The sequence below is a fragment of the Erinaceus europaeus genome, chromosome 3, assembly GCF_950295315.1.
Source record: "Erinaceus europaeus chromosome 3, mEriEur2.1, whole genome shotgun sequence".
Classification (NCBI taxonomy): domain Eukaryota; kingdom Metazoa; phylum Chordata; class Mammalia; order Eulipotyphla; family Erinaceidae; genus Erinaceus; species Erinaceus europaeus.
Window position 1 is genome coordinate 4,610,008 of NC_080164.1, and position 27,411 is coordinate 4,637,418.

The following is a 27,411-nucleotide window of genomic DNA, read 5'->3' on the forward strand; positions in this document are numbered from 1 at the left end:
CTGACCTGCCAGGTAGGTCTCGCGCTTCTCTACCTGCACAGGTGTGGCTGCCAAACCGTCTCACAGGGAAGGGCTGGGAAGACGGAGATTCAGAATGGCCCGTGCCCCGTACTCGGTAGAGGCCAGGGGCTTTCTCTGTCGCTCCTGTGATGGTGACTTCACCTTCAGGCAGTAGAGCAGCACTTTCTAAGGTGCCTGCAATTTGCTAAGCACTATGCTGACAGCAGAGGGAAAACCTTCAAAAAATACACGTAAGAAGTGTTTTCCTTGACTCAAGAAACTAAGTCCTGTGGTTTACTAAGTCTATAATTTCACCCCAGATATTTTTATAGTGATTTAATACTGATTTATAAGATCGTACAACTCCACACAGTTCCCATCATCAGAGTCCTGTGTTTCATCCCCTCCAGTGGAAACCTGACTACTTTTTTCTTTTCTTTTCTTTCTTTCTTTTCTTTTGCCTTACAGTCATCTCTGGGGCTCAGTGCCAGCACTATGAGTCCACTGCTCCTGGAGCTCATTTTTTCCATTTTATTGGATAGGACAGAGAGAAACTGAGAGAGGAGGGGGAGAGGAGGAGGGAGGGAAAGACAGACACCACTTGTGAAGCATTCCTGCTATAGGTGGGAAGTGGGGGGCCTGAACCTGGGACCTTGCGTGCATGGGTCCTTTGCGTGCTGTGCTGTGAGCATTTAACTGAGTGCACCAAACCCGGCCCTGAAGCTTCCCTAGTCTTCATCCCTCTGGCACTATGGAACAAAAGTCTTTTTGGGGTGCAGAATGTGGGAGTTCTGCCTTCTGTAATTGCTTCTCTGCTAGACAAGGGTGTTGGCAGGTCAATCCATATCCCCATGAATATTTAAAAAAAAAATGGGGAGTCGGGTGGTAACACTGCGACTTAAGCGCAGGTGGAGTAAAGCACAAGGACTGGCATAAGGATCCTGGTTTGAGCCCCGGCTCCCCACCTGCAGGGGAGTCCCTTCACAGGCGGTGAAGCAGGTCTGCAGGTGTCTATCTTTTCTCTCCCCCTCTGTCTTCCCCTCCTCTCTCCATTTCTCTCTGTCCTATCCAACAACGACATCAATAACTACAACAATAAAACAAGGGCAACAAAAGGGAATAAATAAATAAATAAATTTTTTTAAAATGTTTCAGGCTTTACATTTATAGTGACATGAATTTATAAATTTATATTTAACTTTTTCAAAGTCAGGCTTCCATTCATTTACACACACACACACCCTTGGTGCCAATGCCCTGCTCTCAGTTTAGGGGAAATGTGGCTGCAGGTAGCACAGATAAAGTCCCTGCCTTAACAGGGTTTAGGTGCCAGTGTATCAGTCCTGCCTTAGCCCCTTATATTTGGGCTTGAACAAAAGTCATCGAAATATCAACAGCTGGAGATAAGCCTGCAGACAGTCCACACAAGACCCTTCGAGGAGCGCTGATGGGACAGCACTGAGACACAGCAGACAGAGGAGGAGCATCTGGGGAGGCCACAGGCAGCAGGCTGGGTCACTGACACAAGATGATCTCTGAGGAGCAGCCCACCCAAACATCTTATCATGGAAAGACGGGGGGGGGGGAAAATAACTCGCCAACCTCTACCAAGGACAAACAAAGAAGCATTCAAGAAGCACAGTCCAGGTGGGGGAAAGTGAAAGGAGGAAGGAGGGAGAAAGAAGAGAAAGGAGAAGAGGCAAAAGAGGAGGACAGAGAGGAAGAAACGCCCCTTCTCTAAAATCTAAGGGCAGCAGCCATCCTACCTTGCGATTATCACAAATATCATCTCAAGTTTTCTTTAGAGCATTCTGCCCAAAGCACAGTTAACGAAAAAAAGTGAATAAAGCAAAATCACCCAAGTGCTTGGAGAAGATTCTCCCTCTGCACAGCCATGTCATGAACTGCTCACCAAACAGGCTTCTGCCCCATCAGCTGTGAGGAGAAAGAGCCTCTTCAATACACATTGGGGCAACTTCACGTCACGACACAAGAGGCAAGACTGGGTAGAGAGCATAGTGGCTAGGCAAACAGACTCTCCTGCCTGAGGCTTCCAGGTCCCAGGTTCAATCCCCTGCACCACCATAAGCCAGAGCTGAGCAGTGCTCTGGTAAATAAATAAATAAATAGTCTGTTTTAATGTTCTTTTTTTTTTTCTCTCTCTCTCTGTCTCTCTCTCTCTCTCTTATTCAATTTTCCTGAGGAATGACTTATATTCTAATAAACTCAAACCTGAGAGTCCTTAGGGAGAGTGGAGACAATCTCCAATATGCCTCAACATGGTTGCAGGCCTCTACACCTTTGTTAGAATTGCTCAATTCTAAAATTAAATTCAGAATCAAAGGATCCTCAAGGGTCCTGAGCAGTGTCCTCTCAATAGGACTCAGGAAAGAAGGCATTTTCTTTTTTATTTGTTTTGCTTTGTTTTTTTTCTGAGATATTGATTATTCTAGTGGAAGTTACCTTCCAAAACTAATTATCTTTGTCTAGTTATCAAGAAACTGTTGGAAAGCCAAAGTTAAATTCATAATGAATTAAGGAACAAAGCCTTGATTTAAATAAAAAAGCTACAAATACATAATATATACTGAAATCAATATCTAAATACATATGATTTCATTATCTCCAAAAAGTGTGTCAGCATACAATGAGAATAGTTTGGTAAAAAATTCCCTTAGGGGAGTAGGGCGGTAGCACAGCAGGTTAAGCACATGTGGCACAAAGTGCAAGGACCTGTGTAAGGATGCCGGTTCGCGCCCCCGGCTCCCCACCTGCAGGGGAGTCGCTTCACAGGTGGTGAAGCAGGTCTCCAGGTGTCTGTCTTTCTCTCCCCCTCTCTGCCTTCCCCTCCTCTCTCCATTTCTCTCTGTCCTATCTACAACGGCGATAACATCAGTAACGACAACAATAATAACTACAACAATAAAAAGAACAACAAGAGCAACAAAAGGGAAAATTAATTAATTAATTAAAAAATAAATAATAATAATAATGCACAAAAGGAAGTCAATTCATTTACACAGAAAGCCTGGTAACTGAACTGAACCCCTACCGAGGGCCTTTCTGTGTGAATTAATGACTCGCCCCCAAAACAGAGCACACGGAACTACAGGCCAGGTATTGCATCTGAGTGCCCACCGCCGAGCCACTTCTGTATGTCCAAAAAAGGTTACTGCTGTCCTTCCAGAACGCACAGCTGTTAGAGCGTCGTCTCAGTCAAATCAACAAAATACAAAGAACAAAAGAAGACTGAGCAAGAGGGGAGAGGGAACTGAAATATCAGCAAGTCTGGGGAGGATAAAAGACATTCATTAGGCTATGCCTTAGGCTGAGCAAAAAGAGAGGGAGGGGAGGGGGAGAGAAGGGGAAGGGGAGGGGAAGGGAGGGAAGGAGGGGGAGAGGGAGGAAGCAGAAGGAAGTCAAAATCAGCAAGCCCATGGAGCTTAATTACAAACCTTCTCAATCATTAAAGCATTGTTTTTTGACCTGAGCACTGCTCAGCTCTGACTAATGATGATACAGGGGATTGAACCTCTGACCTCGGACCCTCAGGCATGAGGTAGCTCTTGCAGAACTACTAGGCTACCGCCCCTACCCCTCGATGAATTCTCCCTGCACATCGCCCAGCTGCCACCCTCGGTGTCTTTGCAGTGGTGCTCACAGCAGAGTCAGGCAAAGCGAAGCGTTTCATGAAGCCCTGAGTTTGGATATGGCCAGCGTATCCCGACTTCACTCTAGCTGATGCATTTCACGTTTGGGAGATTCTGGAGGGTGATAAACATTGCACACTCACATGACTAGGGAAGCTGGGAATGAAGGGAAATATGGTGACCATTTCAGCTGCCTTCCATTCAGAAGAGATGGCAAAATGCAAGGCGGCCGCAGCCAGCAATGTCTGTGCCACGCACAGCCGGGCATTCAACAGACTCCTCGCTTTGTAAGAGTCTCCATTCAGAAACGGTGAAGCACTCATCCGTCTCCAGGCTGCTGGGAGCAAGTACTGGGTACTGGGTACTGGGTACTGGGTACTGGGTACTGGATCAGAGTGCCCAGAAGTAAAAGATCGGAAGGGTAATGATTTTAATCTGACGTGTGATGAGTTATTATCACGTAACAACTATCATTTCAAACCTCTGGTCCCAAGTGATCCCCGTCAACGCTCCTGAAATGAGGCTGGGAGATTCCCATCGTGATTGTTGCCAGGAAGATGGAGTAGTCTACCTGACTGACTGGCCCCAAAGCAGGGGCAAAAGATATAAATTGGACTCCTTTTGAAAGGAACAGGAAAAAGATGGTGGATGGAGAATACAAAGACAAGGAAAAGGGAAGAGAAAAATCAGAAGAAAGCAGGGCCATTTTTCTTCTCCACTCAGCAAATTACAGTTACTTGTTCAAGGAAATCACAGATGGAGAGAAATCCACTGATGGAGCACAAATACTAGACACGGTGACATTTACAAAGACATACTGCCCACACTTGGCCTTCATCGACCTGACATCCTAATTGGAGACCCAGGATTTATGCTCCAAAATGGGAAAAGAATTCATAAAGTCTGATGTGTATAAATAGTGCCCAGTATGTGGAACAAAAAAAGAGAATTCTGCACGAATGAGACTTTGCTGCCTGTGGTCTGGACTAGTTCGTTGTGAGCGCCAAGGCACTGGTTCAAGCAGGCCATGCAGAGCCAGCATTCTGCAAAGCACAGATCTTCAAATTTCCTCACCTCCAAAATCTGAAGTTGGGGACAGAAAAGGTTGCCACTTAATACGCCCAAGTCTCTGCGCTCTGCTTACTTTCCAAGGCGCCATGGGTAACATCGACTCCCCGTCCTCCTCAGGCCTAGCCATGTTCCAGCCAAGCCACACCTCCAGCAAGCTCACAAAACCACACTGGGCCACTGCACATCTGCACCGGAGTGTCAACAAAATTACTCAGTCTAGGGGCCAGGTGGTGGCACACCTGGTTGAGTGCACATATAACAACGCTCAAGGACCTGGGTTTGAGGCCCCAGTCCCCACCTGCAGGGGGGAAAGCTTTGTGAGTGGTGAAGCAGGGTTGCAGGTGTCTCTCTCTCTCTTTCACCTCCTTCCCTCTCGATTTCTGGCTGTCTCTATCCAGTAAATAAATAAAGATAATAAAAACATTTTTTTTAATTAGTCTAGTATTGTTGTTACTGATGTCGTCGTTGTTGGATAGGACAAAGAGAAATGGAGAGAAGAGGGGAAGACAGAAAAGGGGAGAGAAAGACAGACACCCGCAGACCTGCTTCACCGCCCGTGAAGCAACTTCCCTGCAGGTGGGGAGCCGGGGGCTCGAACCAGGACCCTCACACCAGTCCTTGGGCTTTGCGCCACGTACATTTAACCCGCTGCGCTACTGCCCGACTCCCCATACCCATGACTGTTTCCTTCTGAGGTTGGGGAACTCTGATTTTTCATTTGTGTGGTTTTTTTGTTGTTGCTGTTGTTGTTTGTTTGCATTATCTTTACTTATTGGATAGAGGCAACCAGAAATTGAGAGAGAAGGGCCAGACAGAGAGGGAGGGAGACACAGAGACACCTGCAGGCCTGCTTCACCACTCACAAAGCGTCCCCCCTGAAGCAAGGGGCTGGGGGCTCGAACCTGGATCCTTGAGCACTATAACATCCGCACTCAACCAGGTGTACCACCACCCGGCCCCAGGAATCCTTTACATGTTTTGCATCTGTGTTCTCTGTTGTTTCTATGCTTTGCAGATATTTTCTTGTGATCTTTAACTTCTTTGAACAGGAGTACTTCAGAGCAAAAGTTTCGAGTTTGAGTAGAGGGCTTCTTCTACAAAAGTTTTACATCTTGGCCTCCATGTCTCATCTGTTGTTGCATTCTGCTGTGCAGACATCACATCACCTCTGCTGTCAAGGGGGCTGTGTGGCTGCCGCCCGGTTGAGTGATCCTTTCTTATGGAAGCATGTTGGTATTCATGAGACTCCTTTTGTTTCATTTGGTTTAAATCCCCCCTGCTTAACACTATTCTATTTACATAACCACTTCATTCTATTTACATAACCACTGTTAACAAGTTCCACCCTCCCTCCAGGGCATTTGTGGTTCAGTGATAGGATTCTCGCCTAATCTGCCCCCTCTTTGTCACACTCTGATTTTCACCAGTCACTTTTCTCTCCACCCTCTCTATGTCACATCCTGTTTCCCCCTTACTTGGCAAGTATATATAAAGACAGCATTGTGAGTTTTACAGTACAGTACTTGAGTTTAGCTTAGCTCGTCTTAGATTGTGCTGCGTCCTGCATGAATAAAGAGATACTGCCTACAGCTCAACCATGAGTCCCTGGTCGTCTGTTACCCACCCGTGAAGCCAGCCCATCGAAAACAACATAATGGCGCCTATAATGAAGGACCAGACCTGCGGAACTCCCAGATAAGTGAAGACTTTGCCTACCTATTCACTTTGGTCTTCTCTTCTACTTATGAAGAGGTTTGCCAAAGCCTCTACTGTTTCATCATGAGACAGTTACTCTGTCTCTGGAACATTTTGCTTTGGGCCACACTTTGGTTCCCTGACCAGGAACTTTGGTTTCTTGTGACCCTAATCATAGAGCTTGGGAGATGCACGGAGATTTCTCCTTGGACTTTCTGGATTCCCTCTCCCATGTTTCCTGAGGAAAAGGACTACATTTTGCTCCGGGCCACAATTTGGTTCTTTATGACCGTGATCGTAGACCTTGGGATATGCATGGGGATTTCCCCTGGGACTTTCTGGACTTCTTCTCGAATGTTTCCCATGGAGAAGGACTACTTTAATTTGAGGAGCATTCTCGAGTACCCTGGCAGTCCCCAAGAATGGAGACACGTGGTTAGTTCTACTCTCCTGATTGGATTCTTTCTTCGATGGGAAGACACTTTTAAAAATGGGTGCCTGAAGCAATCCAGCAGGAACAGTCAGAAGCACCCTAAATGGAATTTCGAGGACCTTTTTGGACTAGGACGTCTTCCGGGGACTCTTAATCCTACATGGTGAGATCTTGATAATCTGGTTCAAGTTGCGTTTCATAAGAGAATGATTTGAATGACTGAATTTTTGTTTGACATTGACTTAAAAAAAAAAAAAAAAAAGCTAGACGCAGCCATGATTTCTAGAGACATCCAGAAACAATCCAAAAAATTGTTTTTTCCTCCTTTGATTTCCCTTTTAGGTCTTGACATGAATCTGAAACGTTTAATCCTGGAAACCGTATGAATTATGGGTGGGGCAGATAGTGCAATGATTATGTTATTCTCATGCCTGAGGCTTTTAACCGTGGTTCTTCTGTTTACCTTTCCACATTTTATTGAGTTTAAACTGTTTAAACAACCTTAAAATCATACTAGAAAGGACTTCCAATTATAATGGAATTATCAATTATAGTAAACTTCTAATCTGCTACAAGTTTTGTTTGACAAGTAAGTGAATTTCAGCTGTCAAAGTCTTCACATGAAAAAGCATCTACTCAAATGAAAATTTCTGGAAACCCATTTGGACGCCTGTTCTCTGACATTGCCCACAAGATGGAATGATTACAACACACCCCCGGAAACCAGTGATGAGACCTGGCACGACCTGAAGAAACAGATTCACAGACTCCAAAGCTCACTCTCTACAGAAAAGCAGAATTCTGGTGGCCGACATTCCCCATCGAGACAGACGTGCAGCATTTCATCCTCTGGCATTTTCTTCTGTGGTCAGCTACTTTGAACTGACACCTCCATCGGACTTACTGGTACACGCTGCTGTGTTTCTCAAAGACTAACTTCAGCCAATTGCCTTGAGACTTTATAGACCATGTCCTCTCGCCTGCAGGCTCTGCCCCAGAGGCAGAAAACTCCCCCTCCTTATTAGGTTATGCCCACAGAGGCATGAAGCGCCCCAAGAGGCAAGAGATGCCCACAGAGGCAGGAAACGCCCTTTGAGGCAAGAGATGCCCCCAGAGGCATGAAGCATTCCCAGAGGCAAGAAATGCCCTTTCGCCTGCTAGGCCTTGCCCTTTGAGGCAAGAAAAGCTCCCCTTGGCATCACACTGGTTATTGCTGCTCGCCTATTTTGTTTTCCATGTCTTATGCCAGTTCTTTTGAAAACGCCTGTACGATATATACGTTTCTGTTCACCCCATAATGGCCATTAGTTAAAAAGAAAGGGGGAATTGTTGGTATGCATGAGACTCCTTCTGTTTCATTTGGTTTAAATCCCCCCTGCTTAACACTATTCTATTTACATAACCACTTCATTCTATTTACATAACCACTGTTAACAAGTTCCACCCTCCCTCCAGGGCATTTGTGGTTCAGTGATAGGATTCTCGCCTAATCTGCCCCCTCTTTGTCACACTCTGATTTTCACCAGTCACTTTTCTCTCCACCCTCTCTATGTCACATCCTGTTTCCCCCTTACTTGGCAAGTATATATAAAGACAGCATTGTGAGTTTTACAGTACAGTACTTGAGTTTAGCTTAGCTCGTCTTAGATTGTGCTGCGTCCTGCATGAATAAAGAGATACTGCCTACAGCTCAACCATGAGTCCCTGGTCGTCTGTCACCCACCCGTGAAGCCAGCCCGGCGAAAACAACATAACCCGTCAAAAACAACAGAAGCACTCACTAGGCAGTGTTCTGGCAGTCCTCTCAGCGATGCCAAGACTCTAGACACAAGGAAAACAAGATCCCAGGAGGGAAGAGAAAAGTCCCTCGGTGAATATTCGCAGTGCCAACCTGGCTCCACGACGGGCAGGTGACCAAGGGTTTTCGGAAATCACTGCGACGTTACAGATATTGGAGGTCACTGTGCACAGGAGGGTCTGTGGCCAGACTACCCAGGCATGTCCTCACGTCCTGCGACCTCGGAAGCCACGCAGGGTCGGATCTAGTTACGACTTGGACGGGACGACGACGATTAAGAAGCAGAAATGAGCCTACGGCCACACCACCCTGAACACGCCCGATCTTGTCTGCTCTCAGAAGGAAGCTAAGAAGCACACCAGACACGACCTCTCTGGGGCCGCGCCAAGACTTCTACACTCTTGTCGCCCATGGCTTACCTGTGGCCAGGATGGTAAATGGCTGTGTTGATCCCATGAGGATAGTGACTACTGAAGCTGAAGCAGTGACTCTCTTGATAGCTCTGATGGGTCCCGACACTGATTTGAAGAAAGTGAAGAAGAAGAAAAAAATATGTGTGTCATTAAACCACAGTGAGATGCCATGAAGGAACCACCTAGAACATCTACAGTGAAGAAGTCAGATAGAGCCAATGACTCTGTTACGCTGTCACAGGCAACAGGAAGACTATAACTACCTGGAGGAAAAGTCTGATAGCGTCTTCTAAAAATAAATCTCAGAAGCCGGGTGATAGCCCAGCGGGTTAAGCGCACGTGGTGCAAAGCTCGAGGACTGCCGTTAAGGATCCCGGTTCGAGCCCCCGGCTCCCCACCTGCAGCGGAGTCGCTTCACAGGCGGTGAAGCAGGTCTGCAGGTGTCTGTCTTTCTCTCCCCCTCTCTGTCTTCCCCTCCTCTCTCCATTTCTCTCTGTCCTATCCAGTAACAAAGGCAGCAATGACAACAATAACAATAATAATAAGGCCAACAAAAATGGGAGGATTTTTTCCACATGGGTGGAATATCTGTGTCACCCAACTGAAACCGTGACAGCAAAGGGAGGGTATTTATTGGTGGCAGCCTGGGAAGGCACAGTACTCGTGGATAAGAGACACGGACTTAAGTCGGCCATCTTGATGACTGAAATATGTATTTAAAACAAAACAAAATTTTAGTTAGTTAATTTGATAGCACAGAGAGAAATTGAGAGGGAAGGAGATGATAGGGAGAGAGACAAAGAGACACCTGCAGTCCTGCTTCACCACTCGTGAAGGTTTCCCCCTGCAGGTGGGGACCAGGGGCTTGAACCCGGGTCCTTGTGCAGTGTCATGTGTGTGTTTAACCGGGTGAACCACTGCCCAGCCCCTAAAATATACTTTTCACACACATTTGGTCTTCATCCGCAGTTCCTGATTCACAGCTCCCAACAGTCTAGTGTCTTAGGTACTGAGAGTGTTGTGGGCACCCCAGAAACTGGCCAGCATGCTGGGGAGACAGGCACTCAGGAAGCGCCGCCCTAACACTGGCCCCTCTGCAGCTCAGACTCCCAGCCTCCAGACTGCGGAGAATAAAGCTCTGTAACTGTTGATCAGTCAAACAGTTTATGGTCTTTTGTTACAGGACCCTAACTATGGCACGTGAGCTATTCAAACAGTGGAAATAATGATCAGTAATGAAAAGGAATCAACTGGGGCCAGTCGGTAGCACATTTGGTTAAGCGTGCAGTGCACAAAAGGACACGGGTTCAAGCCCCTGGCCCCCACCTGCAGGGGGAAAGCTTCAGGAGCGGTGAAGCAGGGCTGCAGGTATGTCTCAGACTCCCTATCTTCCCCTTACCTCTCAGTTTCTGTCTCTATCCAATAATAAAAAGATTTTTTTTAAAGAAACTATATATATAGCGGGTGTGGAATAAGCTACTGGCACACTTAAAGCATAGATAAGTCTTGAGAATACTTTGAAGGAAGATTTGGACAAGAGAGGACACACTGTGACTGCAGCATATGAACTGCTAGAGTGGGACAAGAGAGGACACACTGTGACTGCAGCATATGAACTGCTAGAGTGGGCAGGACTGGCCTTCAATGCGCATCAGAGGACGGGCAGCCCCTGCCCAGTGAGGCAGTGAGGGCACAGAGAGAGAAGTGCAGGGCCGGGCCGGGCCGGGCCGGGCACAGACACACAAAGGGCTTTCTAGACTGATGCTGGGGCTTTGTAGCTTGGGAGAGGTTGGAATTGCTCAAGCAAGAACTGTGCATTTAACCGCATGTAAATTGTATCTCAAAAGAAAACTATAAGCAAACGTGAAATCTTAATCAGAACTCAATATTATTCATGCTGAAGTATGTAAGTACTGACTCTAAAAATACACAACCAAAGAGGGCTAACAGCAGGATGGACAGACATGTAATGTCACAAGCCTAGAAATGCTAGTCGTGAAATTTAAATGACAATCTAAGTGTTCTCTACGCCATTCTTTCAACTTTCCAACTCCATCTGCGTATTCTCAGACTAAACTGCTGAAAGAGAAAAATAAACAGCAGCCAGGAAATGAAGACGATGTCCCACAGGACTCCTGCCCCTGCCCCCCACAGTGAAACGTGTCTTTACCTCACAAGGTAGCTCCTGAGTTCTCCCCGGTAGTTGATGACCAAGAGCTCTGCAGACCACTGAGCACTTGCCTTGTACTCCAAGAATATCAGCCCGGCTATGGCGTGGCCCAGGTCCCCCGCTACACTCGGCGCCTGCACAAGAGGAAGAGGGTGCGGAAAAGCCAGGTGTCGGTGTCCAGCTGGACATACTGAGGCACCGCCCGGATCACATGCAGAATCCACCCACACCCAGGCAGTCACATCGGCCCAGGCGCCAAGACCCGGTCCAGACCAGCTGTCCCAACCACAGGCCACACTCACAGCAGCCTCGGGAAGAGATGTCCACATTCACAGTGGATCTGTCCAGATTATACTTACATCGAAAAGAAGGAAGAAAAAAAGAAACAAAGGAAGGAAGGAAGGAAGGAAGGGAGGGAGGGAGACATCATGACCACATTTGGCTTCAGAGAATTCTAAGGTGCAGAATCAAGATGTCAGCTCTCCAATACTCCTCTCAACTACCACCTGTGCTCTAAAGGAAGTCTTCAATTACTTTCTGTCTTTCTTTACCAGAGCGCAGCTCAGCTCTGGCTGATGGTGGTGCAGGGGATTGAACCTGGGACTTGGGAGCCTCAGGCATGGGAGTCTCTTTACATAACCATCATGATATCTACCCCACCCTTCCTTCCTTTATTAAATATATATATAAATATATATATATTTACATTTCTTTTAATGAGAAAGAGCTACAGAGAGAGAAACCACAGCCATGCTCAGCTCTGGCTTATGGTGGTGCTGGGGATTGAACCTGGGAGCTCAGAGCCTCTGGCATGAAGGTCTTTTGCACAACCATTATGCCGTCTCCCCAGCCCTTCAATTACTTTTCATTTGCTTAGTCAGAGATTTAAAAGCAAAGACTCTTGAAACAACCCTGACTCTGGTGACAATTAAAAAACTAACGGTTTCTAGGTGACCCTGAAATACAGCCAAAGTCGAGACCACTGGTCTACCTGCCTCTGTGTTGTCCTGTTCCTCATGAGGGAGGAGGATCTAGAGTTCCTGTGAGACATCTACTAGCTGAATTCCCAAGCAAAGAGTCATTTGACCCTCTTTAATTTTCTAAATTATAAAATGACAAAAAAAAAAAAAAAGGTGTCTAGTCTAGTCAGAGGTTTCTAACTACTGATATTAAATAAGAATATAAATGCTTAGGGGCCAGGTCGTGGCACACCTGATGGGAGTGTTCATGCTACAGGGCACAAGGACCCAGGTTCAAGCCCCTGGTCCCCACCTACAAGGGGAAGTTTCACAGGAAGTGAAGCGGGGCTGCAGGTATCTCTCTCGCTCTCTCTCTCTCCAACTCCCCTCTCCCTTCTTGATTTTTCTCTGTCTCTACACAAATAACTAAACTTTTAAAAAATGTAAAAAAGAACACAAATACATCACAGCCATTAATAAGCAAGATCTAGAAAACAATGTGCAAATACAAGTTATTACCACCATTTTCATCCCCATTCTCCTTCCAAATTGTCTTTCGGGAAAGACTGTAACTTCTCTCAAAGCTCTCTCTGCTGTGACAGCTCACAACATTCTTTCCCTCACTTGAATTTTTTGGTCTTTCTTTCTTTCTTTCTTTCTTTCTTTCTTTCTTTCTTTCTTTCTTTCCCAGAGCACTGCTCAGCTCTGGTTTATTTTGGTGTGGGGGACTGAACCTGGGACCTTGGAGCCTTGGGCATGAGAGTCAATTTGCATAACCATTATGCTGTCTGCCCCCCCCCCCATACTTCTATTTAGTTTTACTTACTACAGTGACTTAAGACTAGCAGGTTATATCTGGATAGTGTGAGAAAATACAAACAAGGGTTTCATATACAAATCTCTAACGAGAGGGGGCTGGGTGGTGGCGCACCTAGTGGAGTGCACATGTTACAGTGCACAGGGACCCCGGGTTCCAGCCCCTGGTCCCCACCTGCAGGGGGAAAGCTTCATGAGTGGTGAAGCAGGTCTGCAGGTGTCCCTCGATCACCCCCTGGCCTCTCAATGTCTGTCTCTATCCAATAAATAAATATAAATAAAGATAATAAAACACTAAATAAATAAATCTCTAGGCCCTGAACACCTTCAGTTCCAAACATTCTGGTGATGATTTTACTAGTCTCCTTCTTTTCACACCGACTCACTCACGTACCCAGAGATGACAAGCATCCCAAAAATGAGCCTGGTGTCAGTGCACGGCGCGTACGTACCGGGGTGATGACGAAGAGCTCGCTTCCCATGAGGTCAAACACCCTGACGGTGCCTGTGCTCTCGGCACAGGCCAGCAGGGTGCAGTCATAGCTCCAGGCCACACGTCTCCACTGGGGCTTCGGGTCTTTGGGGACTAGAGCAAAAAGGAAAGTGCTTAGAACGAGGCCCGGAAAGAAAGCGCTCTGCTCGCAGACAGATAGTGCACAGAAAGCAAGAATCCCACACCGTGACATCAGCTTCTCTTCATTTTATTCGTGACTTAATATTGATTTACAAAATGACAAGGTTACAGGGGTCCAACTCTGCACTGTCCCCACGCCCAGAGTTCTGTGTCCCCAGTCGCTCCACGGGAAGCTGCAGCAGTTCCCCGGGGCTGCAGATCTGGGCTATTTCTACAACTCTCCACATTCATCTATCTTTGCCCTTTTTCCCCCCATGGTCCTGTCTCCCCTTCCTTTCCCAGTCACACCTAGACCAGTTACTACATCCAAATGCCCTTTGTTCCTCTTCTCTCTCCGGGTCCTGATGGCGTTGGAGTTCAGAGCCCTCTGGGCATCTTCCCCTGACATTTCTCCCCCTCTGGGAGGATGGACCAAAATTCTTTATGGGGAGCAGAAGGTGGGAGGTCTGGCTTCAGTCATTGCTTCTCCGCTGGACATGGGTGTTGGCAGGTGGCTCCACACCCCCAGCCTGTCTCTGTCTTTCCCTAGTGGGGCAGGGCCCTGGGGAGGGGAGGCTCCAGGACACATGGGTGAGGTCATCTGCCCAGGGAAGTCAGGATGGAATCCTAGTAGCGTCTGCAACTTGGTGGCTGAGATCATATCGTCTTCCTTAATGCTTGTTTAGTAATACAGCTCCGTTAACAGAGGGCGGGGGGGGGGGGTAGGGGGGTAACAGGTGAAGGAGGGCAAAGGTACAAACTTCCAACTAAGAAATAAATAACTCACAGAGATACAAGGTACTGTACTGCCCAGCAAATACAGTCATTAATGGAGTATTGCAAATCTGAAAGTTGATAAGAGATTGAATTTAAAAGTCCCCATCACAAGAAAAAAAGATCATTTTGTAACTATGGGAATGAATAGCCTCTAGAGTCACAGTGCTGATCACGGCCGGTGTACAATAAGCCAAGCGTGAAATCACTCTGTGGTTGCATCTGAAGACGCTAGTGGGCTAGAGCTCGGGAAACGTGAGCAAACAAATCCAGAAGACTGCGGGAGCTGTCTGCTGGGCTGTCGAGCCAGAGGCTGGGGTAACTTTCTCCTCCTCTCTTCTTTTTTTAAATGAGCATTATTCAAATAAAAAACGATGATTCAAAAATTAAAAAAAACATTTAGGGAGTTGGGTGGTAGCGCAACAGTTTAAGCGCATGTGGCGCAAAGAGCAAGGACCAACGTAAGGCTCATGGTTCAAGCCCCCAGCTCCCCATCTGCAGGAGAGTCGCTTCACAGGCGGTGAAGCAGGTCTGCAGGTGTCTGTCTTTCTCTCCCCCTCTCTGTCTTCCCCTCCTCTCTCCATTTCTCTCTGTCCTATCAGACAATGACGACATCAACAATAATAATAACTACAACAACAATGAAAACAAGGGCAACAAAAGGGAAAAATAAATAAATAAATATTTTTAAAAAATTTTAAAAACATTTAATAGAATAAACATCTAGTTTTAAGCAGTCGGGCGAGAAATGAGATGATCTGTCCGTTTAAACATGAGACAGGGCACGCCTTGTTCTATGAGAGCAAATTTCAAAAACAGAGGTGAGAGTAATAGTAACATAAGGACACTGAGCACTCTGCCTAGAACGATGATCTCCAGCGTTGCGCACAGGATTCTGGGTAGTTACAACCATGGCGGTGACACACTGTGATCCTTCCTTGCCGCTTCAGACCTGACTGTTCTCTCGCTCTCTCCCTCCCATCATGCTCGAGCAGTCCTCCATAGCATTCACCACCCTGTGTCGTGCTGTTAGGGGCTACTTCCCCAACAAGTCTCTGACCCGCTTAAAATCAGAGACGTTTCCTTCAGTGCTGGCATCCTGGGGCCTGGGACAGAAAGGGACTGGTGTTTCCCTCCTGAGTGAAGTCTGAGTCTCTCTGAAAATCAGGGCAAGGTGATGGTGAGAGTACACTACCCTTGTAGGACTATCAAATAATTAAATATGAATCATATAGGAAGCCTTGTTCCACCAGAAAGGTGTGCTGGGTAGAATTCAGGTTACTGTCTTTGATGGAGGAAGAGGTAGATTCATCGCATTCTGTACCAGTCTGAGGGGATTTGTTGTTTCTGTGATGGCACCCAGGAAACTCAGCGTGCGCTCTGACCCAGATAAAGACATGTCTCCATTCTAAGGTAAGAGTCCACACAGCACTGTGGAAATAAAGGCTTCATTACCATCTTCCTCCACTTGTCTACGTGGCTTTAGAAGACAGTGAACAGGGCGCCGGGCGGTGGCACACACACTACAGGGCACGAGGACCCGAGTTCAAGCCCCTGGTCCCCACCTGCCGGGAACAAGCTTCACGAGTGGTGAAGCAGGGCTTCAGGCGTCTCCGTCTCCCTTCCTCTCTCTCCCCTCCTCCCCTCTCAATTTCGCTATCCAATAATAAATACACATCAAAATCCTTTTAAAATGTTTTCAAAAGAGAGAGAGGAGTGGACAGTACATATTGTTACAAGGCAAATAATGGAACTCCTCCAAAACTCTTCAGAACAGAGGAGGGAAGAGTGAGCCAGCTGTCCGAGGGCTGCCAGCTATGGTGACCGTCTCTGTACCAGTCCCATGGGTCACCAGCCACCGTGACTAAGCCAGCCCAGGTGCCAAGCTCTTTCCTCCTTCTCAGCAGAACTGCTGTCCAGGCTGTTCTCTGCCGGAACCTCCTCTCCCCGAGCCGCCCTGACTCCTGCAAGGCTTCAGTGCTCGCCCGTTTCCAATACTGCTTCATTAGGAAGCATCCCCGACTGGCCTGAGAAGTCTCCAGCTCGTGTCCCTAACAGATCTTACTCCAAAGAATAGTTCATGTGTGCATGACAACTTTCCCTCATCTGTCTCATTCATTTGACAGCAATGTTGGGAGTTGGGTCCGTTTTGTTCATATCACCAGTGCCTGGTGGAACATAACAGACACCCAACACATCCACTGCTCACTGACAGAAGGAGACATGGAACAGAGGGGCCGGGCGGTAGTCCCCTGTGTCAGAGCCACCAGCCTCCATGCTGGAGCTCCCAACCCCAGGCAACACCAGGGCAGAGTTGAGCAGCATATGGTCCTCACTGTCTCTCTCCCTCTTTCATTCATTCCATGTCTCTCATGATAAACAAGCAAGCAAAGAAATAAATAACAATTTTTTTAAAGGAAGGGAAGGAAGGAGAGGTGGAGGGAGGGAGGGAGGGAAAAGTGGAGGGAAGGAGGGAGGGACGGAGTAAGGAAGGAAAGAAGGAATGAAAGAAGGAAGGACGGAAGGATGGACGGACGGACCAGGGAGATGACTCATTGTTAGAGCAGAGAAACTGTATACTATTAAGTCCCAGATTCAATCACCAGCACTGCTAATATACCAGAACTGAACAGTATCAGGTCTATCTCTCATAAAAATAAAAATTAAAGGGGTCGGGCGGTAGCACAGTGGGTTAAGCGCACGTGGCACAAAGCGCAAGGACCGGCATAAGGATCCCGGTTCAAGTCCCTGGCTCCCCAACTGCAGGGGAGAAGCTTCACAGGCAGTGAAGCAGGTCTGCAGGTGTCTATCTTTCTCTCCCCCTCTGTCTTCCCCTCCTCTCTCCATTTCTCTCTGTCCTATCCAACAACAATGACATCAATAACAACAGTAATAACCACAAGGATGATAAAACTACAAGGACAACAAAAGGGGAAATGAATAAATAAAAAGAAAAAAAGAAGACGACTGAATTACTCCTTGTGGCCCAGCAAACACAACCAAGACAAGTTGCAACCCACACTTGGAACACCCTCAAGGCACGTTTATTTTACAGAAATAAGAAGAAGAGAAGAACTGGAAATATCAAAGTGGAACCAAACAGCTCCGAGCCCGGCATGCAGGCGCTGCGTGAGAAGCGGCCCCCGCAGGCTGGCTCCCCTCCTGACACGGGCCGCCAGGGGGCCCGTAAGAGTCACCCCCAGGAAGCCAAGGCTGATGATCAGCCATGATCATCACCCCACGTTCAAGGAAATGGGGAGAGCCGTTCCTGGCGCATCAAGGTGGTACAGCCACACACTCAGAGTCCTACAGAGTCAAACAGGACTTGCGGGAGCATCACCCTCTAGTCCGCTCTCGTGACTGCGTGGCCCAGAGCCCTGGCAAATCTCAGACCTGTGGGAGAATGCCGGAGGGCTCTGCTCCGTCCTCACATTAATACGTACAATCTCAGGCTGCTCACCGGCTAACAGATGTCTACTGCTACAACTCAAAAGGGGGGGGCCAGGCCGTGGCGCACCTGGTTTAGCGCACGCATTTTAATGCGCGAGGACCCTGGTTCGAGCCCCTGGTTCCTACCTGCAGGGGGAAAGCTTCACGAGTGGCGAAGCTGGGCTGCTCAGCTGATCAAGGGGAAAAAAAGGCAACTGGATGTCCCCAACGACGTGTTCTACTTGAGCCTTCTACACTGCTTACATCAGGCCTGCTCTACGTTAGTATCAGAGAGAAAAACTGTGAGAAAGAAGTTATACTGTGCAAGGGCACGGGTTCAAGCCCCTTCTCCCCACCTGAAGGAGGAAAGCTTTGTAACTGCTGGTGCAGGGTTGCACGTGTCTCTCTGTCTTTCTCCCTCTATATCCCCCCTCTCCTCTTGATTTCTGGCTGTCTCTACCCAGCAAATAAGATAATAAAAATAATAATAATGAAAAGAAAAGCTGTAAGGAGAAGTTTCAGAAAATATTACAGCTCCACATTTTAGAAATTCCCAGACACACACTACTGCCCTTGTTTAACACTCTAAAGGCACAGGGCCTGGTGTCAGCCGTCACCACTGCTCACGCACGCGGACACCTGGGTACACGTCAGGGATGAAAGAATTGTTATCAGGGCCGGTGCCCACCAATTCCAACATGTGTGTGAAATACACAAAGCATTGTGTGTGATACAGACACTGCCAGGACTCCCTACACTCAGTCAACAGAAGTAACAAGCACACCGTATTCCTGCACTCAGTCAACAGAAGTCACAAGCACACCTTGTTCCTGCACTCAGTCAACAGAAGTAACAAGCACACCGTGTTCCTGCACTCAGTCAACAGAAGTAACCGAGCACACCGTGTTCCTGCACTCAGTCAACAGAAGTAACGGAGCACACCGTGTTCCTGCACTCAGTCAACAGAAGTAACAAGCACAACGTGTTCCTGCATTCAGTCAACAGAAGTAACCAGCACACCGTGTTCCTGTACTCAGTCAACAGAAGTAACAAGCACACCGTGTTCCTGCACTCAGTCAACAGAAGTAACAAGCACACCGTGTTCCTGCACTCAGTCAACAGAAGTAACCGAGCACACCGTGTTCCTGTACTCAGTCAACAGAAGTAACCGAGCACACCGTGTTCCTGCACTCAGTCAACAGAAGTAACCAGCACACCGTGTTCCTGCACTCAGTCAACAGAAGTAACACCCACACCGTGTTCCTGCACTCAGTCAACAGAAGTAACACCCACACCGTGTTCCTGTACTCAGTCAACAGAAGTAACCAGCACACCGTGTTCCTGCACTCAGTCAACAGAAGTAACCGAGCACACCGTGTTCCTGCACTCAGGCAACAGAAGTAACACCCACACCGTGTTCCTGCACTCAGTCAACAGAAGTAACACCCACACCGTGTTCCTGTACTCAGTCAAAAGAAGTAACGGAGCACACCGTGTTCCTGCACTCAGTCAACAGAAGTAACACCCACACCGTGTTCCTGCACTCAGTCAACAGAAGTAACCAGCACACCGTGTTCCTGCACTCAGTCAACAGAAGTAACCAGCACACCGTGTTCCTGCACTCAGTCAACAGAAGTAACCGAGCACACCGTGTTCCTGCACTCAGTCAACTGAAGTAACAAGCACACCGTGTTTCTGCACTCAGTCAACAGAAGTAACAAGCACACCGTGTTCCTGCACTCAGTCAACAGAAGTAACAAGCACACCGTGTTCCTGCACTCAGTCAACAGAAGTAACAAGCACACCGTGTTCCTGCACTCAGTCAACAGAAGTAACCGAGCACACCGTGTTCCTGTACTCAGTCAACAGAAGTAACCGAGCACACCGTGTTCCTGCACTCAGTCAACAGAAGTAACCAGCACACCGTGTTCCTGCACTCAGTCAACAGAAGTAACACCCACACCGTGTTCCTGCACTCAGTCAACAGAAGTAACACCCACACCGTGTTCCTGCACTCAGTCAACAGAAGTAACACCCACACCGTGTTCCTGCACTCAGTCAACAGAAGTAACCAGCACACCGTGTTCCTGTACTCAGTCAACAGAAGTAACCAGCACACCGTGTTCCTGCACTCAGTCAACAGAAGTAACCGAGCACACCGTGTTCCTGCACTCAGTCAACAGAAGTAACACCCACACCGTGTTCCTGCACTCAGTCAACAGAAGTAACACCCACACCGTGTTCCTGTACTCAGTCAAAAGAAGTAACGGAGCACACCGTGTTCCTGCACTCAGTCAACAGAAGTAACACCCACACCATGTTCCTGCACTCAGTCAACAGAAGTAAACAAGCACACCGTGTTCCTGCACTCAGTCAACAGAAGTAACCAGCACACCGTGTTCCTGCACTCAGTCAACAGAAGTAACCGAGCACACCGTGTTCCTGCACTCAGTCAACTGAAGTAACAAGCACACCGTGTTTCTGCACTCAGTCAACAGAAGTAACAAGCACACCGTGTTCCTGCACTCAGTCAACACAAGTAACAAGCACACCATGTTCCTGCACTCAGTCAACAGAAGTAACCGAGCACACCGTGTTCCTACACTCAGTCAACAGAAGTTAACAAGCACACCGTGTTCCTGCACTCAGTCAACAGAAGCAACCGAGCACACCGTGTTCATACACTCAGTCAACAGAAGTAACCAGCACACCGTGTTCCTGTACTCAGTCAACAGAAGTAACCGAGCACACCGTGTTCCTGCACTCAGTCAACAGAAGTAACCAGCACACCGTGTTCCTGCACTCAGTCAACAGAAGTAACACCCACACCGTGTTCCTGCACTCAGTCAACAGAAGTAACACCCACACCGTGTTCCTGCACTCAGTCAACAGAAGTAACACCCACACCGTGTTCCTGCACTCAGTCAACAGAAGTAACCAGCACACCGTGTTCCTGTACTCAGTCAACAGAAGTAACCAGCACACCGTGTTCCTGCACTCAGTCAACAGAAGTAACCGAGCACACCGTGTTCCTGCACTCAGTCAACAGAAGTAACACCCACACCGTGTTCCTGCACTCAGTCAACAGAAGTAACACCCACACCGTGTTCCTGTACTCAGTCAAAAGAAGTAACGGAGCACACCGTGTTCCTGCACTCAGTCAACAGAAGTAACACCCACACCATGTTCCTGCACTCAGTCAACAGAAGTAAACAAGCACACCGTGTTCCTGCACTCAGTCAACAGAAGTAACCAGCACACCGTGTTCCTGCACTCAGTCAACAGAAGTAACCGAGCACACCGTGTTCCTGCACTCAGTCAACTGAAGTAACAAGCACACCGTGTTTCTGCACTCAGTCAACAGAAGTAACAAGCACACCGTGTTCCTGCACTCAGTCAACACAAGTAACAAGCACACCATGTTCCTGCACTCAGTCAACAGAAGTAACCGAGCACACCGTGTTCCTACACTCAGTCAACAGAAGTTAACAAGCACACCGTGTTCCTGCACTCAGTCAACAGAAGCAACCGAGCACACCGTGTTCATACACTCAGTCAACAGAAGTAACCAGCACACCGTGTTCCTGCACTCAGTCAACAGAAGTAACCAGCACACCGTGTTCCTGTACTCAGTCAACAGAAGTTAACAAGCACACCGTGTTCCTGCACTCAGTCAACAGAAGCAACCGAGCACACCGTGTTCATACACTCAGTCAACAGAAGTAACCAGCACACCGTGTTCCTGCACTCAGTCAACAGAAGTAACCAGCACACCGTGTTCCTGTACTCAGTCAACAGAAGTAACAAGCACACCTTGTTCCTGCATTCAGTCAACAGAAGTAACCAGCACACCGTGTTCCTGCACTCAGTCAACAGAAGTAACGGAGCACACCGTGTTCCTGCACTCAGTCAACAGAAGTAACCAGCACACCGTGTTCCTGCACTCAGTCAACAGAAGTAACCAGCACACCGTGTTCCTGCACTCAGTCAACAGAAGTAACCGAGCACACCATGTTCCTGCACTCAGTCAACAGAAGTAACAAGCACACCGTGGTCCTGTACTCAGTCAACAGAAGTAACAAGCACACCTTGTTCCTGCACTCAGTCAACAGAAGTAACAAGCACACGGTGTTCCTGTACTCAGTCAACAGAAGTAACAAGCACACCGTGTTCCTGTACTCAGTCAACAGAAGTAACACCCATACCGTGTTCCTGTATTCAGTCAACAGAAGTAACGGAGCACACCGTGTTCCTGCACTCAGTCAACAGAAGTAACCAGCACACCGTGTTCCTGCACTCAGTCAACAGAAGTAACAAGCACACCGTGTTTCTGCACTCAGTCAACAGAAGTAACAAGCACACCGTGTTCCTGCACTCAGTCAACAGAAGTAACCGAGCACACCGTGTTCCTGTACTCAGTCAACAGAAGTAACCGAGCACACCGTGTTCCTGCACTCAGTCAACAGAAGTAACCAGCACACCGTGTTCCTGCACTCAGTCAACAGAAGTAACACCCACACCGTGTTCCTGCACTCAGTCAACAGAAGTAACACCCACACCGTGTTCCTGTACTCAGTCAACAGAAGTAACCAGCACACCGTGTTCCTGCACTCAGTCAACAGAAGTAACCGAGCACACCGTGTTCCTGCACTCAGTCAACAGAAGTAACACCCACACCGTGTTCCTGCACTCAGTCAACAGAAGTAACCGAGCACACCGTGTTCCTGCACTCAGTCAACAGAAGTAACACCCACACCGTGTTCCTGCACTCAGTCAACAGAAGTAACAAGCACACCGTGTTCCTGCACTCAGTCAACAGAAGTAACAAGCACACCGTGTTCCTGTACCCGTTCAGAAAAGTCATTCTGGTAACATTCATGTTCCACTTCATAGCATCAAAAATTATACACTAGGCACTATTTCTTTTTTTTTTTTTTTTGTAATGCAGGGACCCTAGCCTCAAGAAATTTGTATTCTAGCCAGTAATTAGACAAGGATATCAACAACTAGAAAGGGAAAGTAGATTAACTTTTTATATTATAAATATTGGGTGGAGTCAAGTGATTAGCACAGCAGATTAAGCACACGTGGCGTGAAGCACAAGGTCCGGTATAAGGATCCCAGTTTGATCCCCGGCTCCCCACCTGCAGGGGATTCGTTTCACAGGCGGTGAAGCAGGCCTGTGGGCGTCTGTCTTTCTCTCCCCCTCTCTTTCTTCCTCTCCTCTCTCCGTTTTCTTTTTGTCCTATCCAATAACGACAACATCAATAACAACTACAACTACAATAACATCAACAACAATAAAAAAACAAGGGCAACAAAAAAGAAAATAAATAAATAAATATAAATTTTGGGTAATAACCCCATCATCTTGGGTTCCTCCATAGATTCAATGAGCCCAGACCTCTCACAGACCCCTCTCTTCACCACCACTGGTCACCTCCATCAGGAACATCATCACAAGCCCTCCTGTGGGCCTCTCCAGGACCTGCCCTCACTGCAGAGCAGCCATGGTGGGAATTCCCCACTCTCTGCAGAGAGGCTGCTCAGCCTGCTCTGCCCCTCGAGGAAGATGGGTCCTGCCATTAGAGCAGCCTAGAATGTTCCCAGCTGTGACCAGGGACTGCCAGCTCAGACTGACGGGGACTCGGAGGTCACACAGCTCCTGTGCAGAATATGGATACACCTGGGCCCTGGGTCAGGTGGATGGAGTAAACATTTCATTTTAATCAGAGATTTCTTTTTCAAGATTGGGAGCTACTTTCTGCCCTAATCCAACTTTCCAGCCTTTTTCTCAACTCTGACACCATCTTCTCAGACAAGTTCTGTCTGACTCTATGTTAGCTATCAAACTCAAACAAAGTCCATGGAAGTCGTGGGCCCCTAGAAACATGCCTGAAATCAACTTCCTCACTTCCGCCCACCCTCAGACCCCCTTTCTCATCTGCTATACTACTACTTGGCTACTGCACATTAATCATCTCGTCCTGCTTTACAGCTTGTCGCCATTCAACCACCAAGTTGCAAATGGACTGTGAGTCCATGCTGTCGTCCCTGGGCAGACGACCTCACCCGTGTGTCCCGGAACCTTCCCTCCCCAGAGCCCTGCCCCACTAGGGACAGACAGACACAGGCTGGGCGTGTGGATCCACCCGCCAACACCCATGTCCAGCAGAGAAGCAATGACAGAAGCCAGACCTCCCATCTTCTGTACCCCATAAAGAATTTTGGTCCATCCTCCCAGAGAGGGAGAGATGTTAAAGGGAAGATGACCAGAGGGCTCTGAACTCCAACTCCATCACGACCCGGAGACAGAAGAGGAAAAAGGAGGAACATTTGGATATAGTAACAGGTGTATTTGTGACTAGGAAAGAGAAGATAGAACCATGGGGGAAGGAGAGGGGTGGGGTAAATATATACAGAAAGACAGATAGCTGTAGAAAAGTTAACCTCTATCTGCAACCTTAGGACTGTAGCTTACATTGGAGGGACTAGGACACAGAACTCTGGTGGTAGGAGAGGTGCAAAGTGGTGCCCGTTACGTTGCAATTTTGTGAATCAATATTAAGTCACTAATAAAATTTAAAATGATACCATATAAATGTAATGCATGTATTCACAGTGTGTTGCCCTTGCAACGATTTTCCAGAATAAAGTCTCCCGTTTTCTCACACGCTGCTCCTACCAGTTGAAAAACTCCGTGTCTCCCTACCATCGGGTCAGGCTTAGCTTGCTGCCCCAAAAGCTCTTCTTCCTCAATCTCACCTCAGTCCACTGGTGCAAAGGGAAATTAAAAAAAAAGGGGGGGGGAGTCAGGCAGTAGCACAGTGGGTTAAGCGCACGTGGCGCAAAGCACAAGGACCGGCGTGAGGATCCTGGTTCGAGCCTCCGGCTCCCCGTCTGCAGGGGAGTCGCAGGTGTCTATCTTTCTCTCCCCCTCTCTGTCTTCTCCTCCTCTCTCCATTTCTCTCTGTCCTATCCAACAACGAACGACATCAACAACAACAATAATAACCACAACAAGGCTACAACAACAAGGGCAACAAAAGGGGGGGTTAAGAAAAATATTTTTTAAAAAGGCCTCCAGGAGCAGTAGCTTCATGCTGCAGGCACCGAGTCCCAGCAATAACCCTGGCTGGAGGCAAAAAAAAAAAAAAAAAAAAAAAAAAAGCAGTGCTCACTTTGCTCTGAAGTGTGCCTCCATCAAAGTGGCTGGAATGTGGAGAGACACAGCTGAGCATCCAGATGACACAGGACACAAGAAGAGGCCTCCCAGCGGCTTGCCCGGGGGTGCGGCCCAACACCTCCCACCCACTGCCCACACCGCACTCTGGGAATTCAGCTGACTGTGTCAGATGATCACATCCCAGACTCTCTTCCTAAGCCATGTGTAGCCAATTCCTCTCTGACACCTAGATATTTCTGTCTGCATTAAATACAAAAGGAAACTCGAGGACAGGTCTGTGGCCCACTCAGTTAAGCACATTCATCGCCATGTGCAAGGGCCCCAGTTCCAGCCTCCCCTCCCCGCCTGCAGGGGGAAAGCTTCGCAGGTGGTGAAGCAGGTCTGCAGGTGTCTCTCTGTTTCTCTCCCTCTCTGCCTCCCCTTCCCTCTAAGTGTCCTCTCTATCCTGTCAAGTAAAAATCAGATAGAAAGAAAAAAATATGGAAAAAATGGTTGCCAGAAGCAAAGACTTCACAGTGCCTGCCCCAAGCCCCAGCAATAACTCGGGTGGCAAAAATGAATAAATAAATAATGAATAAAAGAAAATTCTATTTTATACTAAAACTGACTTAGACTTTTTCAAAAACAAACCCTCAATTTCAAATTGAAATGTACATTTTCAAGTTGAATTTTTAAGACAGTCAACAAAATTAATATTTTTCAATTTTTTTAATAACTGAGTCAAAACACACCTTTTTTTTTAACAAATATGAATCTGACATCTCTAATTTTAGGAAAGATAAACTACATAGTTGAAATCCTCATTGTTTGGTAATCTTAGGAACTCTTACCTTGGCATTTCCCAATAATAGATGTAAAGTCATCCTTGGCAGACCTGCGTAAGAGTTACACATTCAGATGACAGTATTGCCCAGACCACACTGTGACAGTTGACATGACCACAGATACTACAGACAAGCTCTCTACACGGCGCTGGGTCAGTCCCTTCTCATGTAAAAATGGCTTTATGCCTCAAGTCAGACTTGTTCATGAGAGACAGTATCAATTCTTTGTAACAGATCAATTTATTCAGAAAACATTGGTTTAGAATACTGGTGGTAATGGTGGCCCGAGAGTTGGCGCAGTGGATAAAGGATTGGGCTCTCAAGCATGAGGTCCTGAGTTCAATCCCCGGCAGCACATGTAGCAGAGTGATGTCTGGTCCTTTCTCACCAATAAATAAATAAAATCTCAGAAAAAAAAAGACTGTTGGAATGATATTTTCTACCACCTTTCTTATCTCATCCGAAACAGAGCAAAGCCAGAGACGAAGTAACAGTAACAATAAAATTCTATTTTATACTAAAACTGACTTAGACAGCTGCATTTAAGCATAAAATTTTACTATGACAGAGAAACCTGGACCCTATTCCCAAAGCTTCTGATTCAGTAGATCTGAAATGGGGCTGAATCTAAAATACTTTATAAAGCTCAACATGTGGAACCTGGTTAAGAACCAGTGAGTCAGGCCCGAGGAGACACAGGATAACAGCACACGGCTACACGCCCAAGACCCAAGGCCTCACCACAGCCCAGCGGCAGCGTGTGCCGGACGTGAAAAGTGCTCTCTGGAACCTCTGCCGTCTCCCTCCCAGCAGCACATGGAGAGGATGCCGGGCAGTAGCGCACTGGCAAGCACACACACTTTCCATGCACGAGGACCCAGGTTTGAGCCCCACTCCCCACCTGCAGGGGGGGCACTTCAGGAGCTGTGAAGCAAGGTTGCAGGGGTCTCTCTCTCTCTCTTTTTCTCTTTTCTCCTCCCTTCTCAATTTCTATCTGTCCTATCAAATAAAAATAGTTTTTAAAAAATTAAAAATAAGGAAAAAAGGCCACCAGAAGTTGTAGATTTACTGCGCAGGTATTGAGCCCCAGAGATATTCCCTGTGGCAATTAAAAAAAAAAAAAAAAGAAAGAAAGATAAATTTGAAAATAGAAAAATCTTTAAAAAGGACCTCTGAATTTATATCATTAAAAATTTAAGTCACTTAGGGAAAAACATCTTGATTTAGTAAAACAAGTGGTGTTAATAGATGATCATACTTATGTTAGTTACTGTTTAAAACTTGTGATTTCAAAAGAATGCCAAATAATGCCATTTGAGAGTATGTTCCGGAGAAGCTGCCTGGCAGAGATGACGCTCAACCATGTTAAGAATATAAGGATCTAGGGCGGGAGTAGATGGCATAGTGGTTATGCAAAGAGACTCTCATGTCTGAGGCTCCAAAGTCCCAGGTTCAATCCCCTGCCACCACCACAAGCCAGAGCTGAGCAGTGCTCTGGTGTTTTTCTCTGTGTCTTTCTCTTTCTGCATCTCTCTCAAAAATAAAATAAATAAAATACTTTTAAAAAATTTTTTAAAAAG

General features: G+C 47.3%; 1 protein-coding gene across 1 annotated transcript in view; it reads right to left on the reverse strand.

Annotated features, from left to right (window-relative positions):
- NBAS (NBAS subunit of NRZ tethering complex) overlaps window positions 1-27,411 on the reverse strand; it is a 269,976-nt gene that overhangs the window by 231,629 nt on the left and 10,936 nt on the right. Inside the window, exons 7-10 of the mRNA XM_060188412.1 lie at window positions 25,838-25,881; window positions 13,458-13,591; window positions 11,231-11,364; window positions 9,067-9,165 (exon numbers count right to left, since the gene is read on the reverse strand). Coding sequence (XP_060044395.1) covers window positions 9,067-9,165; window positions 11,231-11,364; window positions 13,458-13,591; window positions 25,838-25,881 — 411 coding nt within the window. The remainder of the gene's footprint in view (window positions 1-9,066; window positions 9,166-11,230; window positions 11,365-13,457; window positions 13,592-25,837; window positions 25,882-27,411) is intronic.